The sequence below is a fragment of the Larus michahellis genome, chromosome 8 (assembly GCF_964199755.1).
Source record: "Larus michahellis chromosome 8, bLarMic1.1, whole genome shotgun sequence".
NCBI lineage: Eukaryota > Metazoa > Chordata > Aves > Charadriiformes > Laridae > Larus > Larus michahellis.
This window is the reverse complement of record NC_133903.1, coordinates 38,780,951-38,797,261: the sequence shown is the minus strand read 5'-3', so window position 1 is coordinate 38,797,261 and position 16,311 is coordinate 38,780,951. Positions and strand designations below refer to the sequence as shown.

The following is a 16,311-nucleotide window of genomic DNA, read 5'->3' as shown; positions in this document are numbered from 1 at the left end:
GCACTTGACCCACGCTGGCCCACAGGATTATTTCATACCACGAACATCACATTCAATATAAATTATAAAATTTGCTTAGGAGTTCTCTCTCTTCCTTGATGGCTGCGATCCAGAGAACTTCTTGCTGCTACCGGACCCCCGAGGCCTCCCCTTCCTCCCGAAGCCGCAGCGCTCGTTGTGGGCTCCTCACACCGCACCACAGGCTGAAAGACACGGCGGCACCGCCGGTGGCCGCCGGGCGGGAAGCGCGGGGCGGGCGCTCGCTGCCCGCCGCTGCCAGTGCCGCGGCTGCCCCGCCTCGCGGCCGGTCCTGCAAAGCCATCGGGATTTCATTGTAGCGCCTTCCCAGGTTTTTAAAATGAGGAGAAGACAGATTAAAATTTACACTGGGAACCAGCTGGCACGCGGGTTTGGCGGAGCCCAGCTCTCCCGCCTCCCCGGCGAGGCCAGCGGGCGCCTCAGGGACGTGAGGCGAGGCGAGGCCCGGCCCGGCCCAGCCTCCTGCCCACCCTGCGCTCTTGCCAGGAAGCTTCAGTGTCCCCAGCTGCACCACATGAGCCTTACTGAAATAGAAACGCCTGCCAAGCTGGATATCCAGGAATATTTTCAGAAAAGTGAAAGGCAAACGTAGATGAAAAGAGCTAGCGCTCAGGCCTGCGGCATGGTGGGCTGCTCCGGGCTGGGCAGGAGGCCCAGGGCAGTCTTCCTAAAAGGATCTGAGTGTAAAAAGTGCACAGTGACAAGCGTGCCCTTTGAAAACAGGGCAAATGCTCTTTAGTCGTTTTAAGCACTTTTAGGAATGTTTTTCTGAAGTCATTTGTTCATTATGCTGCTCTGGTACGCCTCTCAGATGCAGATTCTTTAAAGCCATTTAGGCATCTAATTGCTATCTTAAATTAGTTCAGTTGTAGTGAGCACCTGTATACATTTTGGAGAATCGGGTAGTGCCCTGGGTTTTAATCAGATCTTTAATGGATCTGTGTGCCTTAAACATTTCACCTCTTTAATTGACAGGTATTATTTGTCGTCTTTCCAAGCTTTTCAGAAGGTGGCAGCTGAGATTTCACTGCGGAGCCGTTAAAGCCTTGAAAAAAATGACAGCAAATGGTGGGCAGGAACAGTCAAGATGGATAACAACAGTTATTATGAGTGCAGCTCTGCAAGTACAATATCTCTTGTTAAGAGCAGTATCTGACTCATTAAGAAACACTGAAAGAAGCATTTCCTGTATTCTATATGTAGAAATATTTTATGCAATGCCAATGAATATAGTCTTTTGAGGACAAAACAGTGACATTAGTCTGAAGTTGTTTCTACTATAGTCCTGTTCTTTTTGTGTGTGTGTGTGTGTGTGGTTTTTCCCCTAGCAACTTCTGTATCTATTTAGTATTCTTGCCACTTGCTATTCTGAGTTATACTGCTTTAGGATTGTCTTCCTGACTCATCATTTTTGCACTGCACTGATGCTGCTTTCAAATTAGCACTATGAATAATTCCATCAGAAATGTTTTTAATTTTCTGAGTTTCTCCCTGAACACTTTATTTTCTACTATATTGTATCAACATTGAGGTAGATTATTACTCAGTAAGTGTGCAATTTGTTTTAAAATACTGAGTTTTACAGATATTGATGTATATTTATATTGTTAATATCAGAAGCCTGGACTGTTCCTCAGTAAAGTGAAAGGGTATGTCAAGGAGCTGGTAGTTAGTTCTTGCAGCTGAGACCAATTTCATGCCAGCTGGAGAGAATTTAGAGGCAAGAGGGCTTTGATTCATAAGCAAGGGTATCTCCTGCTAGCTTGGCTGACAATGTTATCACCCCATCTCTGCTGTATAAATGGGTGAACAGGGTTGAAGTAATTCCTGAATCACCTCAGTTTGAAGCCTGTTCTTATTTGCCTGCTTGTCTTGGAATGAGACCTGTAAGCTGTTCCAGTTTGGGAACTGCTTCAAGAGCAATTTAATCCATAATATGGTGAGAGGTATCGGAGGTCAGTGATCTCATCAACTGTGCCAGCAAAACTCACTCCTACTAATAAGAGCCCCAGCTCTACTCAAAACTACTGCCGTTGGTACGGACACCCAGTGAGCAGAGATATGGAAACAGCTGAATACAAATCTAAGGTGGCTTTTCTGTTACAAAGGCATTGCTTTGTATCAATTTTGGTTATGAGCTTTCTCTGTTCCCTGTGCAGCTATCCTTTTCTTATAGCTGTTATTTATATTTGTGCATTAAATAATTCACTGTCAGCAGTGGCTTTGAAGCAGAGAATTTTTCCAAAATTGCATTTGTGGCTCATAAGCAGCTGTCATTGAGCGTTCCCTTTCCAGACCAATTGAAAGCATAACATTTCTGGTTACTGTCTCCTTCAGGGTTCACTTGCTATCCTGACTTTATTTTGTACTCTTCCACTAAATCATACCTCCCTATGTAGGCAAGTTGGCTACGTTTTAAGTGGGCAGGTTAAAGAACATGTTAGTAGCTAAAAAGGATTCAGTGATTTAATCTTTAAAATGTGTTTGAGCAGTTTCTGTAGAAATGCTGCAGAAATGCTTTTTGCAGGCTGAAAAATATATCCAAACCCACTTCATTCTGTAGATGATTGCGTTGCCATGTTCTAATTTTCCTGAGTGAATTGCATTCTGTCAAAAAGCTTTAAATAAAATCATGTCCCACACAGATTTTCTGAACTATCTTCCAAATGAAATGCTGATATCTGTGAAAATAATGCAGTTTCATTAGCCAGAGTCACAGAAACACACTACTGTATGTTCTTCACTCCTGCAAATCCTCCTTTAGCACATCGTACAAAAATAGACTGTAAAATGTTTGAGCTTCTTTATGTATTATGCAAGAGTTTCCTGTGGCAAACTGAATGTATCCATACAAAATTGTCATTCAATGTTTGATAAATTCCAATGCAAATATTTCAAATTTCATTAACTCAAAAAGTTTAATTAACATTTTACTACTTCTTTATTGCAAGTGGAATAAAAAATATTTTTTAAACAACGATGCTAAAGTTCTATCTATAATGGTTAAGACAATGCTTTAAGAATATTTCTATCACCTAACTTGTTGGCCGAAAACATATTTTAAAAATAACTTTTAAAAATTTTTTTAGAATCACGAAATTTCTACAATTCTACAGAGGCAACAACACCGAGTTCGATATTCAGAATCAGTGGAAACTGGATCCGTGATTTTTTCTCTTTCTGGTACAGTACTTTGACGTTTACGTTTTTAAACGCATAAGCTGTAATGAGATACAAGATCAAGCCCGGTTGTAGGCTATGCTAAACTGAATAAAAGCTGCCTTGTTGTAAGGTCGTATAACGGTGGAAGGAGCTGTGCTGTGATTGCACGTAAATCTGAGGATGGAGCAGAGAACTTTGAGGATGACACATTTTCATCGTTTTTTACTTTTTTTTTTTAGTGTATTGTAGAACAGCTACATGAGATCTGGTGATCGTCAGCTGAACTGCTTAGTAACTTCTTGTTATAACTGAGCAACGTTATAATGTTGTTATAACATTGAGTGCCACTAACATGTAAGACAGCCATCAAGATTTTTAGTATTCATGGCTGTAAACACAAGAGCAAACCAAGACCCTTGGCTTTCATCTTCCAAGTTGAGTTTGCAGACCTGGTGGTAGCAGAGGGGTTAGGGAAAGCATTTGTGAGCAGGTTTGATTAGGAAGTCACTGAAACTGCAAACATGAAATATCTGTCCTTCCTTTTTAGAGCAGAAGATGCTTTAGACAGGTAGATAAGATCCTTAAGCTGAAGCATTCCTGAACTATAAGGATTAATGAGGCCTAGTCTTTTGTATCCTCCATTGTTAGACCTTCTGAACATCAGCCTTCTTAACTTTCCCTTTCAGAATAACTTAGTTGACAGGGTTATGATTTCATTTGTCATGGTAGACAGTTTTGCTTACTTTTAAGACGTTGCAGGTGTGTTTGTTTATCGCATTTAGAAAGGGGACTTGCTGAGCCTTTCAATCAGTCTTTGCATTTGCCCTAAATTCATTCCATTAGAGCAGTTGCTTGTTCCTGAAGCATGTGCTTTCAAAGGCACTCAGATGCCTGTACTTTGAGTGGATTGAACAGTCGCGTTTTTTTGATGTTATGGTCTAAAATAACCTCTGAGTTATTCATAGTTTTATCTTAAAAATACTAGTCATCACTGGCCAAAGCTCACGATTACATTTCACTGTCAAGATGTGTAAATTCATTCATGTGTTTTGTTCCATCGCCTTTTACACTAATGTTTGGATAAGAATTCCGCTTCCTGGTTTGTGGTGAGAATTTAATCGTGTTCCTGCCATCACATATACATTTATATCCATTTCTTCAATAGGTGTTGCATTTATACTGGCAGACACTCAAGACTTGCTTATGACAAGGGAAGAGTCGTTTTTCAAAAGAATTCAGAAGTTCATAAACATTCATCGGAACAGTTTTTTGGTTTTGTCAGCTGCTCTTCATGGACCAGAAGAATGGAATGTCATGTTTAGGATTCAGAGAAGGTATCATTTCAACATCAAACCAAAATTTTTATTGCTAGGAAGAAATGAACTAGCAGTCTTTGATTTGGGAATGTTATTTTAGGAATTAGTTTCAGGAATATGAATTTTCTTTTGCTAACACACTGAAAAATTATTTAAAGCCTATGTTTTTTAATGGCAAATGAAAAGTGAATCAATCTATCTGACACGCTTTTGTTAATCTTTTGTTACAAATAGGTAACAAAAGGGGACGTTCCTCAAAACATAGCAAACAACATCCCTTTCAATCACTTTAGTGTTATGTAATATAATTAAGTTTTCTCTTGAACTGGAAAATTAGGCAGTTTTCTTAGCTCTGTCAGCATCTTTTCATGGTCATTTTGAAAACAGAACAGGCAAGTTTCCTTCATGAGAAAAGGCTTTGTTGTAAAGTACAGATTCTTTACCAGCTTTTAAAATCTGTTTACTTGGAACAGTGTCTATTATACAGAGCTAGAGCAACTGAAATAATCAATGTTATTTTACACCAAAAGGATGAAACTGGCCATCAAAACTGGTTTGTTTAAAACTTTATCTGTGATTTCTAATGAAGCCTGAAAATTTGCATGTTTCATTACATACCTGCTGACAACAGTTATCAGGTAATTTTCCTGATCCGGTATATTTTCCGGTAAGTACGGTAGGCCTAAATGCAGTTGATTTTTCACTCTTGACATCAAAGAAGTGACTATTCTAATGGAGTCTTTGATCTTTACCTCCATGAAACTTGCACCAGTTTCGTTAAATTCTGGGCACGCTGCCAAATGCTGATGAGTAGCAGAGTGTATGGGATGAAATGTAGGAAATCTATTACCCATTTATGAAAATTCCATAAATTTTCATGAGAGGTCGCAAAAGTTCTGCCACCATTCAGCAAGAACATGTTATTTAGCTGATGGCAATGCTAATTCTCAGTCTGCCTTGTGGTTATGCACAAGGGATTTTGTGTACATGTTGATCACTAACAAATGTGATGTTTTGAAACTATATTCCATTTGCTAAGACAGTAATTTTATTAAAATAAAAATAATAGTTTTGTCATTGCAGGCCATACCAAGTTGATGTTGACAAAGCATGATTATATTTTAGATTCATGTGCTTTGTTACTACCTGGCAGCTTGGAGTTCTGCTATTGTATGTAAATCACTGACTGAGCTTTTGCATTGATGTGGTTGAAACTTGTGCCACGTTCTCTCAAACTACAAGTCACCTGTTGGATCTGTTAAAAAACAAAGTCCCCATACATTTTCAGGTCTTCCTGTATTAGTTTCTTCCTGCTTATCTATGGTTTTGTTGCAAGTGGGAAGGATTATTTTTTTTAATTATTAAGAATAATATTACAAGATTGCTGTTCAACACCATGAACGCTTTGGGTAAGGTTGTGTATATCATGGGGGAAGGAGGAGAAAAGCAATCTTTATCATCACAGCTCAAAGGAGCATTCCGCTAATATCCTCAGTAAATCCATATGCTAATTTTTAAACACCTTGGAGCAAAGACCAGCATTGTGTTCTAATGGCCAGTGTTCTGCCCATTGCCCAAATTAGTAAAATACAAACTAAATTTAGACTTTCTGTAATTGGAAGCAAAACTATTGATAGAAATGGATTTTCAGGGATCTAAATAAGTTCATGCAATTGTTTCTTTGTTGCACTTCGTTCATTCACCCTTTGCTTAGGCCATTGCTAGTATTAACAAAGTTGCATCTATTTATTTCCCTAATCCCTAAAGGTAAAACAAACCACAGTTTCTGCATCAGATTTTAGCAAAACTCAACAGTGACCCGAGTACCTAGTCTTAAGGAGGGGCACTGCCTATAACACTTATTTTTGCTAATTAGAAGAACAGGCAGCCAAGTTGAGATCAGGCATCTAACCAGCATGGGTCTTAATGTGAACGAGTCCAACTCATCCAACAGATTGCAGGGAAGAACAGGTGGTAGTCACAAGGGGAGGTCACAGGGGAGTACACAACTGAGCAGCTGGGCACCTTTTGTGGATTAAATTTTTGATTATTTAAAATTCCTCATTCTTTGTTGTTAAGTCCCCATCATGTTTTAGCTCCACAACAGAAAACAGCAGCGATGCTAACTTTGTTGTCATTGTTACAACACACTTAAGATACAAGTCTTAAGGAGAGGCTCTGTGCTTGCCTAAGCTTTCATCTCTCTCTCTCTTCCGTGACTGCACTGAACAACTGATGCTCATATTTTAAATCTTGATTCCATTCTCAAGAATGAATGCATATGAATAACATTATTTATAGAAAGAGAATGAATTTTAGTTTAAATTATTTGCATGAACAAGTCTTTACATGAAATTCTTAGCAGAATTGTCACATTATCTTAATCATCTCTGACGTACAGATTGCTATATTTAGATAGTATACACTACAAAGACTTAGTTCAAATTCTGAAGTATTTTTAGCACAGTGTTTTTAGATAATTTCCTGTGTTTTTCCAAAGCCATAAAAAAAAAACCCAAACATTTTTTTACTGGCACTGAGAACAGTCAGTCTTCAACAATATAGCAGAAGAGGGTTTAGTTCTCTCTGAATGTACACATGCTTAAGAAGTGTCGACTGATTGATTGTCAAAGAGCCCTAGAGAAACCAAAGAGTCTTTCCAAATCCCACCTAAACAAGTGGTGCAGACATGGGACAGATGGCTGTACAAACAGCATGAACTCTCCAGTTGCCTTTAAAGATAAAAGCAATCTTCCATGTACTTGTGGTGAAGACACGGTAAGAAGTTGTTTACATCATGTGAAAATGCTTTTTGAGTTTGTGGCATAACAAATTAAATGTGCATTCTAAAAGTAATCTTAACCTTTATTTTGATGTGCAGATTCCTGGGCAGTAATTTACGTATAATACCAGTTCATAATACTGCTGAAACTGTTAAGTTAATGCTAACTATAGCCAAGGTAAGTCTGGTTGCATATACTTTAAAAATTTAGTTCTTCGGAAGTATATTAGCCAGGAACTATAAAATACTTATTTTTCTTTAATGGATCATTTTGGGTCATATTGACCATAATCCATCTAATACTGTTACTCTGATGCTTTAGCCGAGTCTTCAAAATATTGTTGAAGGTAACTTGAAAAGCTCTTAATAGCATCTATGAAGAAAATTAGATATGTAAGAACTAATTCCTCTGGAGTCCTCAGCACAAGAAAGACATGGACCTCTTGAAGTGGGTCCAGCAGAGGGCCACAAAGATGATGAGAGGGCTGAAGCACCTCTGCTAGGAGGACAGGCTGAGAGAGTTGGGGTTGTTCAGCCTGGAGAAAAGAAGGCTCCACGGAGACCTCATAGCAGCCTCCCAGTACCTAAAGGGAGGCCTACAGGGAAGATGGGGACAAACTTTTTAGCAGGGCCTGTTGCAATAGGACAAGGGGTAACGGCTTTAAATTAAAAGAGGGAAGATTAAGACTAGCTATAAGGAAGAATTTTTTTTACAATGGTGTGGTGAAACAGTGGAACAGGTTGCCCAGAGAGGCGGTAGATGCTCCATCCCCAGAAACATTCAAGGTTGGGTCAGATGGGGCTCTGAGCAACCTGATCTAGTTGAAGATGTCCCTGCTTACTGCAGGGGGGTTGGACTAGATGACCTTTAAAGGTCCCTTTCCAACCCAAAATATTCTATGATTCTAATGTGGCTCTTTTTTATCACTTCACTTCATTTAGTAGCGCAGAACCAGCATTGGATCTAAATGTGTAATGACTTCTACTTAAAGTAAAAAAGCCAATGTGAAAACTCTAGTTACTTGTGGATTTTTAATGACGCACATACAGCTTAACGAGTGTAATTTATCTGTGTATCTGCAACATATTCTGTATGCATCGACACATTATTAATTAAATCTATTTACTGAACCTCTTTAAAGAACGTTTTTTCTATGAAAATTCTAACTTAGATATTAACTATAACAGTACTAGCAGCATCCCACATACCAAAAATAAAAAGAGCAGGGTGAATGATATATTAGAAATAAAATCTAAATTTACGTTTTATCCTTTCCTGAAGGGGGCATCTCAAAATAATAAGCATTAACCTATTCCGAGTATTCATCATTTTGAAAGTGTGTAAGCTAGATCTCGCTTATTATATGGCAAAAGCTGTTAAATACTTATTACAATGTTGAACATTGTACTTAAACTTTTTATGGAATCTACTGATGTCTGGTCCAGTCTCCTAATACAGCATTAACCCAAAAAAACTTTTAAGATTACTGCTGATCCTATAAACTTGAATTTGCTTTTCTACTTGTTCAGAATGTTCACACCAAATTTCAACAGGAGAGCCCCATAAGAAGTGATGATAGTAAATACCACAAATCTGTCAGTTGCCATTACATTATTTCTTATTGATGCAGTGTAAACCCAGTTTAATGAGCTCATCTTTTGTCAGAGAATCCCTAACTGGTACAGGGCCTAAAAACCAACACTTTTTGCCCCAGTTAAACAGACACAGCCAAGGGTGCAATACATCCAACTAATCCTGAGCTACCCATACACAACACCTGTTGAAATACTACCCAGATAATCAGCTGCAATGCTGGCAGGACTCATTATTTAAGGACTGGTCTTTGCACCTAAGAAGATACATCCCATCACCTCTTTGTCGTCATTCCTGAATATCAGAAAACAATTCAAATTTCACTGCTGAATAATTTTACATTTGTACTATTTGAAAAATAAGATGTTGAATATTCTATTACCTAAGAATTACTGTGTCCGACTCATAATATTTTTTTTTTTCTCTAAGATAACTTCCAAGCCACGAGCAGATGATATTCGTAACCAAGTGGCAACGACAAAAGCCCAAATAGTAGAAAACAGTCCAGTTTGGAAGATGCTTCAGGAGTACCAGTTGCATTGCAATTAATTTAGTATTTGGGTTTTTATTCATAAATAGAATGGCTACATTTTAAATAAAGTACAGCACGTTTTTAAAAATATAATTACATTTCAAAAGACTGTATATACAACTTATGCATTTGGAATGAAAATTTGTATTAAATAACTATACAGTGAAAAATAGCATACATTATACCAAATGTGCATTCTAAGAAAAAACCAAAAGCTATCCTTGTCTTAACTTGATTCTGAACTTAAAAGCTCATCTGTTTATAATAATTTCCCAAACTATTTAAAATATCTTAAGAAAAACTTTATCATTAAAGATAAGGATGATCAAAATAATGCCAAAATACAGGTTTCCCATGCATAAACAGGTGTAGGTATGAAATCTTACAGTGTGTTTTTTAAACATAAGTGTTATCTGCTGGTTTATTAACATCTTATTTGGCTCCAAGTTGATGTGTTTTTCTTTAAACCTGGTTTCATTTGCTATAGCGTTTCTACTATTTGCTATCTATAGCTTACAGTCCTGTCTGTAAATATAGAATCTTGTTTGTCAACATTAAAAAGTCCTAATAAAAAAATACCTTGTGCTTAAATGGTTCTTTTTAATTAATGGTTCTCCAGTCACTTTATAAAAATCCTTGTAATTCACAACACCCATCAGCAACTATTATCTAACAAATTTTGAAGATGAACAGAAAAATAAATGTGGAACCCTACCTCCTTGCTACAGAAAAAAGAAAAACCTTACCCTTGGTTTTAATTTCTAAACTTAAGAAAAAGCATCAAATTCTGAAGAGGAGTACTTTAGCAAATAGGCCATCTCTGTGAATCGCACATAACAATAGCAAAAGAAAATAAAAAAGAAGAGCAACAAGACACGAAGAGTAACATTTGCAATTCTAGAGGCCACTCTAAATCGCTCTTCTTTAAAGGCTCGTAGCCTCCTTTTCAACTAGACTCTCATAGTCAAAATGGTCTTACAAGAAGTGTGTTAATTCAAATACTTCAGCTGACCTAACTATTTTCATCCATTCCACCTTTTATTTTCACTTCAATGAGTTCCTCTACTCGAGATAGAACACTTTCTATTAAATCAAATGTGAAGAGCGCTGAGTGTAAAACCTGAAATGACAAGAGAGATTAGTGTTATTTCTATTAGAAGAAATTTTTATTTTTTTCCCCCACTGTAAATGTACATTTGTCTCCAGATTGAAAAGAAAATTTCAATACTTCTGAATAACTCTGAAGGAAATGCAAACTCACCTGAAGCTGCATTTCAGTAGTCATTGCAGGCATCTTTTCCCCACTAACAGTTAGAGAGCAAACTGTGTTAGAACTGTGTGCCTCTGTAGAAGAAAATAACCAACCAGAGATCAGGCTGCTGTTTCACACAACTTTTAGAATGAAAATAATATTTAATCTATTAGCGTTTCTAGCCAGTAATTGTTAAAAACCGCAAACCTAGGGATTGACCAAACACAGGACAGAAGGTGCTGAACGTTAAGACGACAACAGTTTGAGCTGGATGCTATCGCCAGGCTTTCCATATCCCGTTATGACTACATTACTAAACAGGCAATATCTGCTACTCAAAAAAAAATTTATATAGCTAAAATGCTCCTTAAAAGGAAAAAAATAATTATTAAATCTGATTGATTGATTTGTGATACATTTTTAATATTTCCACATCCAGAGAAATTGTAGAAGGTTCTTTAGCTTGACTTAATAAATCCAGACATGAAATACATATTTAATTAAGAAAAGGCTGCAGGCTTCTCTGTTTACTTGCAGCAGGCAAAACTACAAGGACAAGTCTGAAAACTAAGGGGAAAAACTCTTACATTCAGATCACATATTTGAAATTCAACATAATGCTTACAAAGATTATACACTGGGGAAAAAGGCTAAACCATTTACTATTACGAGTTAGATGTTGTCTCCTGAACTCAAATCTTTTTATGCTTTGTCAAAGGCTGGAGAAATATAAGAAGAACTTAAAGAAAAAGAGAAAGCTTCCCGATTCGTTTTAAAGGATGCCCTTTGGAAAGACATCCACAGGTTGCCTTTAGAAAAATTCGCCTTCTCTGCCTCATATAGTTTACAATAATAGAAGAGGATAAGACCAGGGGCCAAAAGCCACACTGACATTTTTGGTAGCAGAAGCAAGCTCCTTGGGCTGTCTTAATTATACTGGAGACCACAAAGGAGCAGAGGATCTGACATACACAGAGATGGCCTACAGCAGCTACAGCTCTTACGCCCTGTGGAATGTGTCTGTTTAACGCACAGCAGAATCTGATTCTGTGTGTCAGATTAAAAAAAAATAAAAGTAAAATAATCAAGAATGTAATCCTTCAGGCTTTACGAGAGTACCTATTTGCTGTGTGAATTATTTCTTTTCTTGTCAACCTCCCCACACCTAGTATGAAACCCAAGGGCTATATATTCACAGAGAGATTTAGATGCTCCTATCTAACCTTAAAATCAAAAGTATAAATGCATAACAAGCTTTGAAGATCTTCATGTGACACTGTCATCAGGTTTCCGTAAGGTTTACACACGTGATGAGAGATAAACAAGTTCAGATTTTTCTCACCAATTATGAAAATTATTAATATCAAATATAGCAACTACTGAATTATTATTTTAAATATGGAATAGTGTGAACAGTTAAATAAAACATGATCTATACAGCACTCACCAATTATTTGTTTCCAAAGGATTTCCAAAGTTTTTAAATATGAACAAAGCTAAGAAAAAACCCAAACAACTAACCTCTTCTGTTTTCTTTCTTATTCTTTATTTCTGCTTCATAGTGTGCTTTTGACATATTGAGTCCTACATGCAGTGGTTTTAAAAAATTTTGCTCAATCTTGGGAAGTATGGTCCACACACCGGTCTATTCAAACAGAACAGAGAAGGTTACAAATAAGTTTTGGTGGAGCATTGCAATGCTAAGTTTTTGAGCATAAGTTTTTTAGACTAGTCTTTGTAACATACATTTCTGTGCTGGGAGAAAAAAAGAATAAAAGACTCATCCATTTAAGCATGAATAGCAGCATGATGGACACGTACACTCCTCTCCCTCTCTCTTACATTTTCAACATTATTTGTTGAAAGTTGGCAGGATGAAGCAGTCAAAAACAAAACAAAACAAAACAAAGCGGGGTTTGGGGGCGAACTTAGTATGTAGGCTGATAACTACAGCAATGGAAACACACATTTTCAACTTGTCGTAAGCAAAGGTGAAGGGATCTTGGTGTGTTGGAGGGGGTGTACCAGCCACTTTCTCAGGCTGGAATCTCTACAGTGAGTAAACAGCACTTGTAGATTCCCTTAAGATATTCAGCAGCAAAATGGCACAACTATTTAAATTCAAGTTCCCAAATTAACACTGTATTGCGATGCCAAATGAAACCTCTGATAAATGTCACGCTCCCCATACATATAAGGGTCTTGTCTATATTGCATTCAATTTAAAAAGCACTGTAGGAATGTTACTGGATATGCTACTACCCCATCCCTAGGCACAGTAGCCCAAGTGACACATCAACTTCTCCCCAATTTGGCATAGGGTGAAAGGAGGAGTTTACAGTAATGGCACTCAGGAAGCAAGAAGTACAAGGAAAAGATGTTCAAAAGCAAGGTTGTTCAAGGTTACATCGCCCAAGAGGAAAACTTCTCTGCCTTGGCACCTTGTAAGTTTGTAGTTACAAAACTGCTGTAGAAGGAAACAAATATAAATCAGTCTTTGTGTCTTCGGATATAGGAGCCATTTATATGACTCCTTTCTTCAGGCAGTGTCCTCAAAGGGCAGAGTACGGAAAAATAAGAATTCTCAATGTTAAATAGTATTGTTGATTACAGCAGAAAATTCACCAAATTTTGATGCTAAATGACACACAGTTAACTGGTCAAATAAGAAAACTGGTAATTACTTCCGCCAGAATGGGGCTAAAAATGAAGAGATCTTTCCAGAAAAATACTGGTTTTCAAACTTGATTAATGAAAGTGCTTGTTACACAGCAATCAAAAAATCTGAACTGACATGAAAGGAAGCATTTTCTTTCTGCCTCTCTTGCATGATATGAAGGGATACAGGGAGGAAGTCAAGAACTGGCACGGCTTAAATATAAGGGAAAACTTCAGAAGACGTGATGCTATTTTCTCCTCAAACTGTACGGACATGTTTTATGCCAGGTACCAGACCAGCAATGTTACAGCAATTGTGTGCTACCATCTATAAAAGTTTTTAATAATAATCAAAGAGGAATACTCTCTTTTCTTGCAAAGCTATGTATTTACATGAAACTGAGTGGACCGGAATGAGCACTTGAATAGTAATCACTCTGGAAAACTGAGAAACGGATATACTCTATCAATACTAACTAATTACATAAAAAGTAAAATAGAAATGCACCAACTGAAAACTATTTTTACTATTCATTTTCATTACAGTTTGGGTAATCAGTGCAAGCTATATTATTATTATTCTACTTAGACTAATAACATCATTAGGCACTTATAATACTTGTATTCATAGATCTCAATGTGCTCTAAAAGTAGATCAGAATTTTTTTGTGTATTTTAGCAAACAGAAAATGATATGCTGAAGCCTATTACTCCAAATCATAAAGAAAGTCAAGGAACTAGGGGAGAACAACAAAACACCTCACGATACTTATTGCAGGTTAGAATGTTCCTCTGGCCACGATACTGCGTATTCAAGTCAGGAAAGGCTTTACTGTACTTTGAAACTGACAAGCAATTTTTCTTTAAACTGTCACTAATTTAAACAAATATTTTAATGCAAAAATCAAAACATTTAGTACTAAGGAGAACAGTTTGGGTTGGAAGGGACCTTTAAAGGTCATCTAGTCCAAACCCCCTGCAATGAGCTGAGGCATCTTCAAGTAGATCAGCTGATGCTTGTTCACTACATGATACAGTGGATAAAAAGCTACAGAGTTGCATAAATTAGAGGAATGGTGGAACACAACGATTTGAAAGAGTCATCAGCTGCATTTACAATTAGAATAAGTAGCACTCGGTAGTGGAATGTAATTGGAAAACTAAACACAAATAATTCCACTGGCTCTTCCATACTGGAGTGGCACAATGCAAGTCAGAGCACTTCTAAATCAGCTGCTAGAATATGGAATCCATATATTGACCCCGCTGTGAAATTCAAACAAGTTTCCCCTTCAGTATTCAGGAACACACTTCCATCAACTGCAGGTGGACAGGACTGACTGTACACAAAACCAGCAGATCCATCATCATATACTACACTGAAAAGCCAAAGAGCAGTTGAGTAACAAATACAGTTTGCACTGATCTACCAGTAACAAGTGCTGCTGACTGCTTCAGACAGAAAAGAGCTAAGGAAAACAGAGAAGAAACAGGTGGGGATTATGACTAAAGCTATAAAATCCTGCTTTAAACTGAGGTAGCGTAATATTATATGGGTAAAATACATAAGGGCAGCTTCCATTTTTTAATATACTTCAAAGTTTAAAAATTCATGGTGTTTCTGAAATAGCTCCATTCAAACATCCACACACAGAAGAAATGAAAGTAAAGAGGTATACCTGTAACAACGACGTAGGTAAGCTGCAGTGGTGGGCAGTTTAGGCTGGCAAATTTCCTTTGTGCATAAAACACTCTAAGCTATATCCAGTAAAGCAATGTAGCAGAAAATTGGATAGGCCTGGCCATTCCTTTTGTTACTTCAGCAGATGGATCTTACAGACAAGAATTTTTTTGATGCTGATACCTAGAGAAGCTTTTAACATGTACCTATCATGCAGCTGCACAGGTACTGCAAATATAGAATACCATTTTGCACAGCTAAAAGCTATTTAAATACGATTATTAAATACTTTCTGAGAAATCTTAACACGATTAAGATTCTAGCGTGTCAGACAAAAAATATTTTGCCTAAAGATGAATAAAATGGATCTCAAACTGCAAAGGTTTGTATTATTAAGAAATACACTTAGAGGCTTGAGGGATACCACCAAATAAATAAGCAACATTAACAAATATAACACATCACATATCTTCTGACATAGTTAATAAAAACATCACTTCTGGATTACTGACCATTGCAAAGAAAAATGCAAAAAACGTGTTTTTGAATCAAGGATAACAGCGTTCACATGAATCCAGCCCTTATGTAATCAATCATTTTCAAATCAATTAGTACTTACTTGATTATCACTTTCACAGTCCTTAATGATTAAGTATCTCAGTAGATTTAGTGATGCCATAATCCTGTGAATTAAAAATACACTACTATTTAGAACACAGATTTATATTACAGGGATAATAATTTAAATAGTCCATTAGCCAGACATCCTAAAAACATCCATTTGTACAAAACGTGACCACTGATCTGTTGCACGTTATAGCTCAGCCTAGAGCCCAGTCTGCAGTAACGTCCAGGTTACAATAGTTGACACTTTGCAAGTAAGATTACAACTGTCAGCAGATTGGAGACGGCTGGTGATTGTGAGGGAGAGAGTTCTCTGAAGAGATAGAACCTCATTACAGAATTTGTAATATGCGTCACTCGTGAGCCAAAGTTGAAAAGAAACTAGTGGGACAGTTTTCTTTATTACTGTATTGAATTTTTACTTTTGAGTACCTTTTAAAAATATGGGGTTTGCTTTTGTTTTACCATACTTTTTAGCAGAAACTCTTTATTGCTTTTTCCAGATAAACGGTACAATTACCTGGACACTATCACCTTACTGACTTAGAAGCCCAACCTTTACTCATCACATAGGAAGAGACTTGTCCTATACAGGAGACTTTCAGAGACATTTCCAGTAATTTTTGTATTACTTAATCCAAGTATTTGCTGTTCAAGTGGCTCTGTATTCC

General features: G+C 37.1%; 2 protein-coding genes across 5 annotated transcripts in view; one reads left to right on the top strand and one right to left on the bottom strand.

Annotated features, from left to right (window-relative positions):
• The first annotated feature begins 1,094 nt into the window (after positions 1-1,094).
• C8H1orf146 (chromosome 8 C1orf146 homolog) lies at positions 1,095-9,991 on the top strand. The gene is made up of 5 exons (XM_074596495.1): positions 1,095-1,163; positions 3,129-3,222; positions 4,367-4,535; positions 7,399-7,477; positions 9,323-9,991. The coding sequence occupies exons 1-5, from the start codon at positions 1,095-1,097 to the stop codon at positions 9,440-9,442; spliced, it is 531 nt and encodes a 176-aa protein (XP_074452596.1). The 3' UTR covers positions 9,443-9,991.
• GLMN (glomulin, FKBP associated protein) overlaps positions 9,439-16,311 on the bottom strand; it is a 22,909-nt gene continuing 16,036 nt past the window's right edge. For all 4 annotated transcript variants that reach the window (XM_074596491.1, XM_074596493.1, XM_074596494.1 and 1 more), the window contains exons 16-19: positions 15,636-15,699; positions 12,199-12,322; positions 10,687-10,769; positions 9,439-10,545 (exon numbers count right to left, since the gene is read on the bottom strand). In XM_074596491.1, the coding sequence (XP_074452592.1) occupies positions 10,438-10,545; positions 10,687-10,769; positions 12,199-12,322; positions 15,636-15,699 (379 nt within the window). In that variant the 3' untranslated portion in view covers positions 9,439-10,437. The remainder of the gene's footprint in view (positions 10,546-10,686; positions 10,770-12,198; positions 12,323-15,635; positions 15,700-16,311) is intronic.

What these genes read in the sequence shown, in the direction of transcription:
- C8H1orf146 (XM_074596495.1), top strand. Translation starts at nt 1,095, where the DNA reads ATGACAGCAAATGGTGGGCAGGAACAGTCAAGATGGATAACAACAGTT. An exon ending in TTATGAGTGCAGCTCTGCAA is followed by an intron (nt 1,164 to 3,128) that starts GTACAATATCTC and finishes AAATTTTTTTAG; the next exon opens with AATCACGAAATTTCTACAAT. An exon ending in CGTGATTTTTTCTCTTTCTG is followed by an intron (nt 3,223 to 4,366) that starts GTACAGTACTTT and finishes TTTCTTCAATAG; the next exon opens with GTGTTGCATTTATACTGGCA.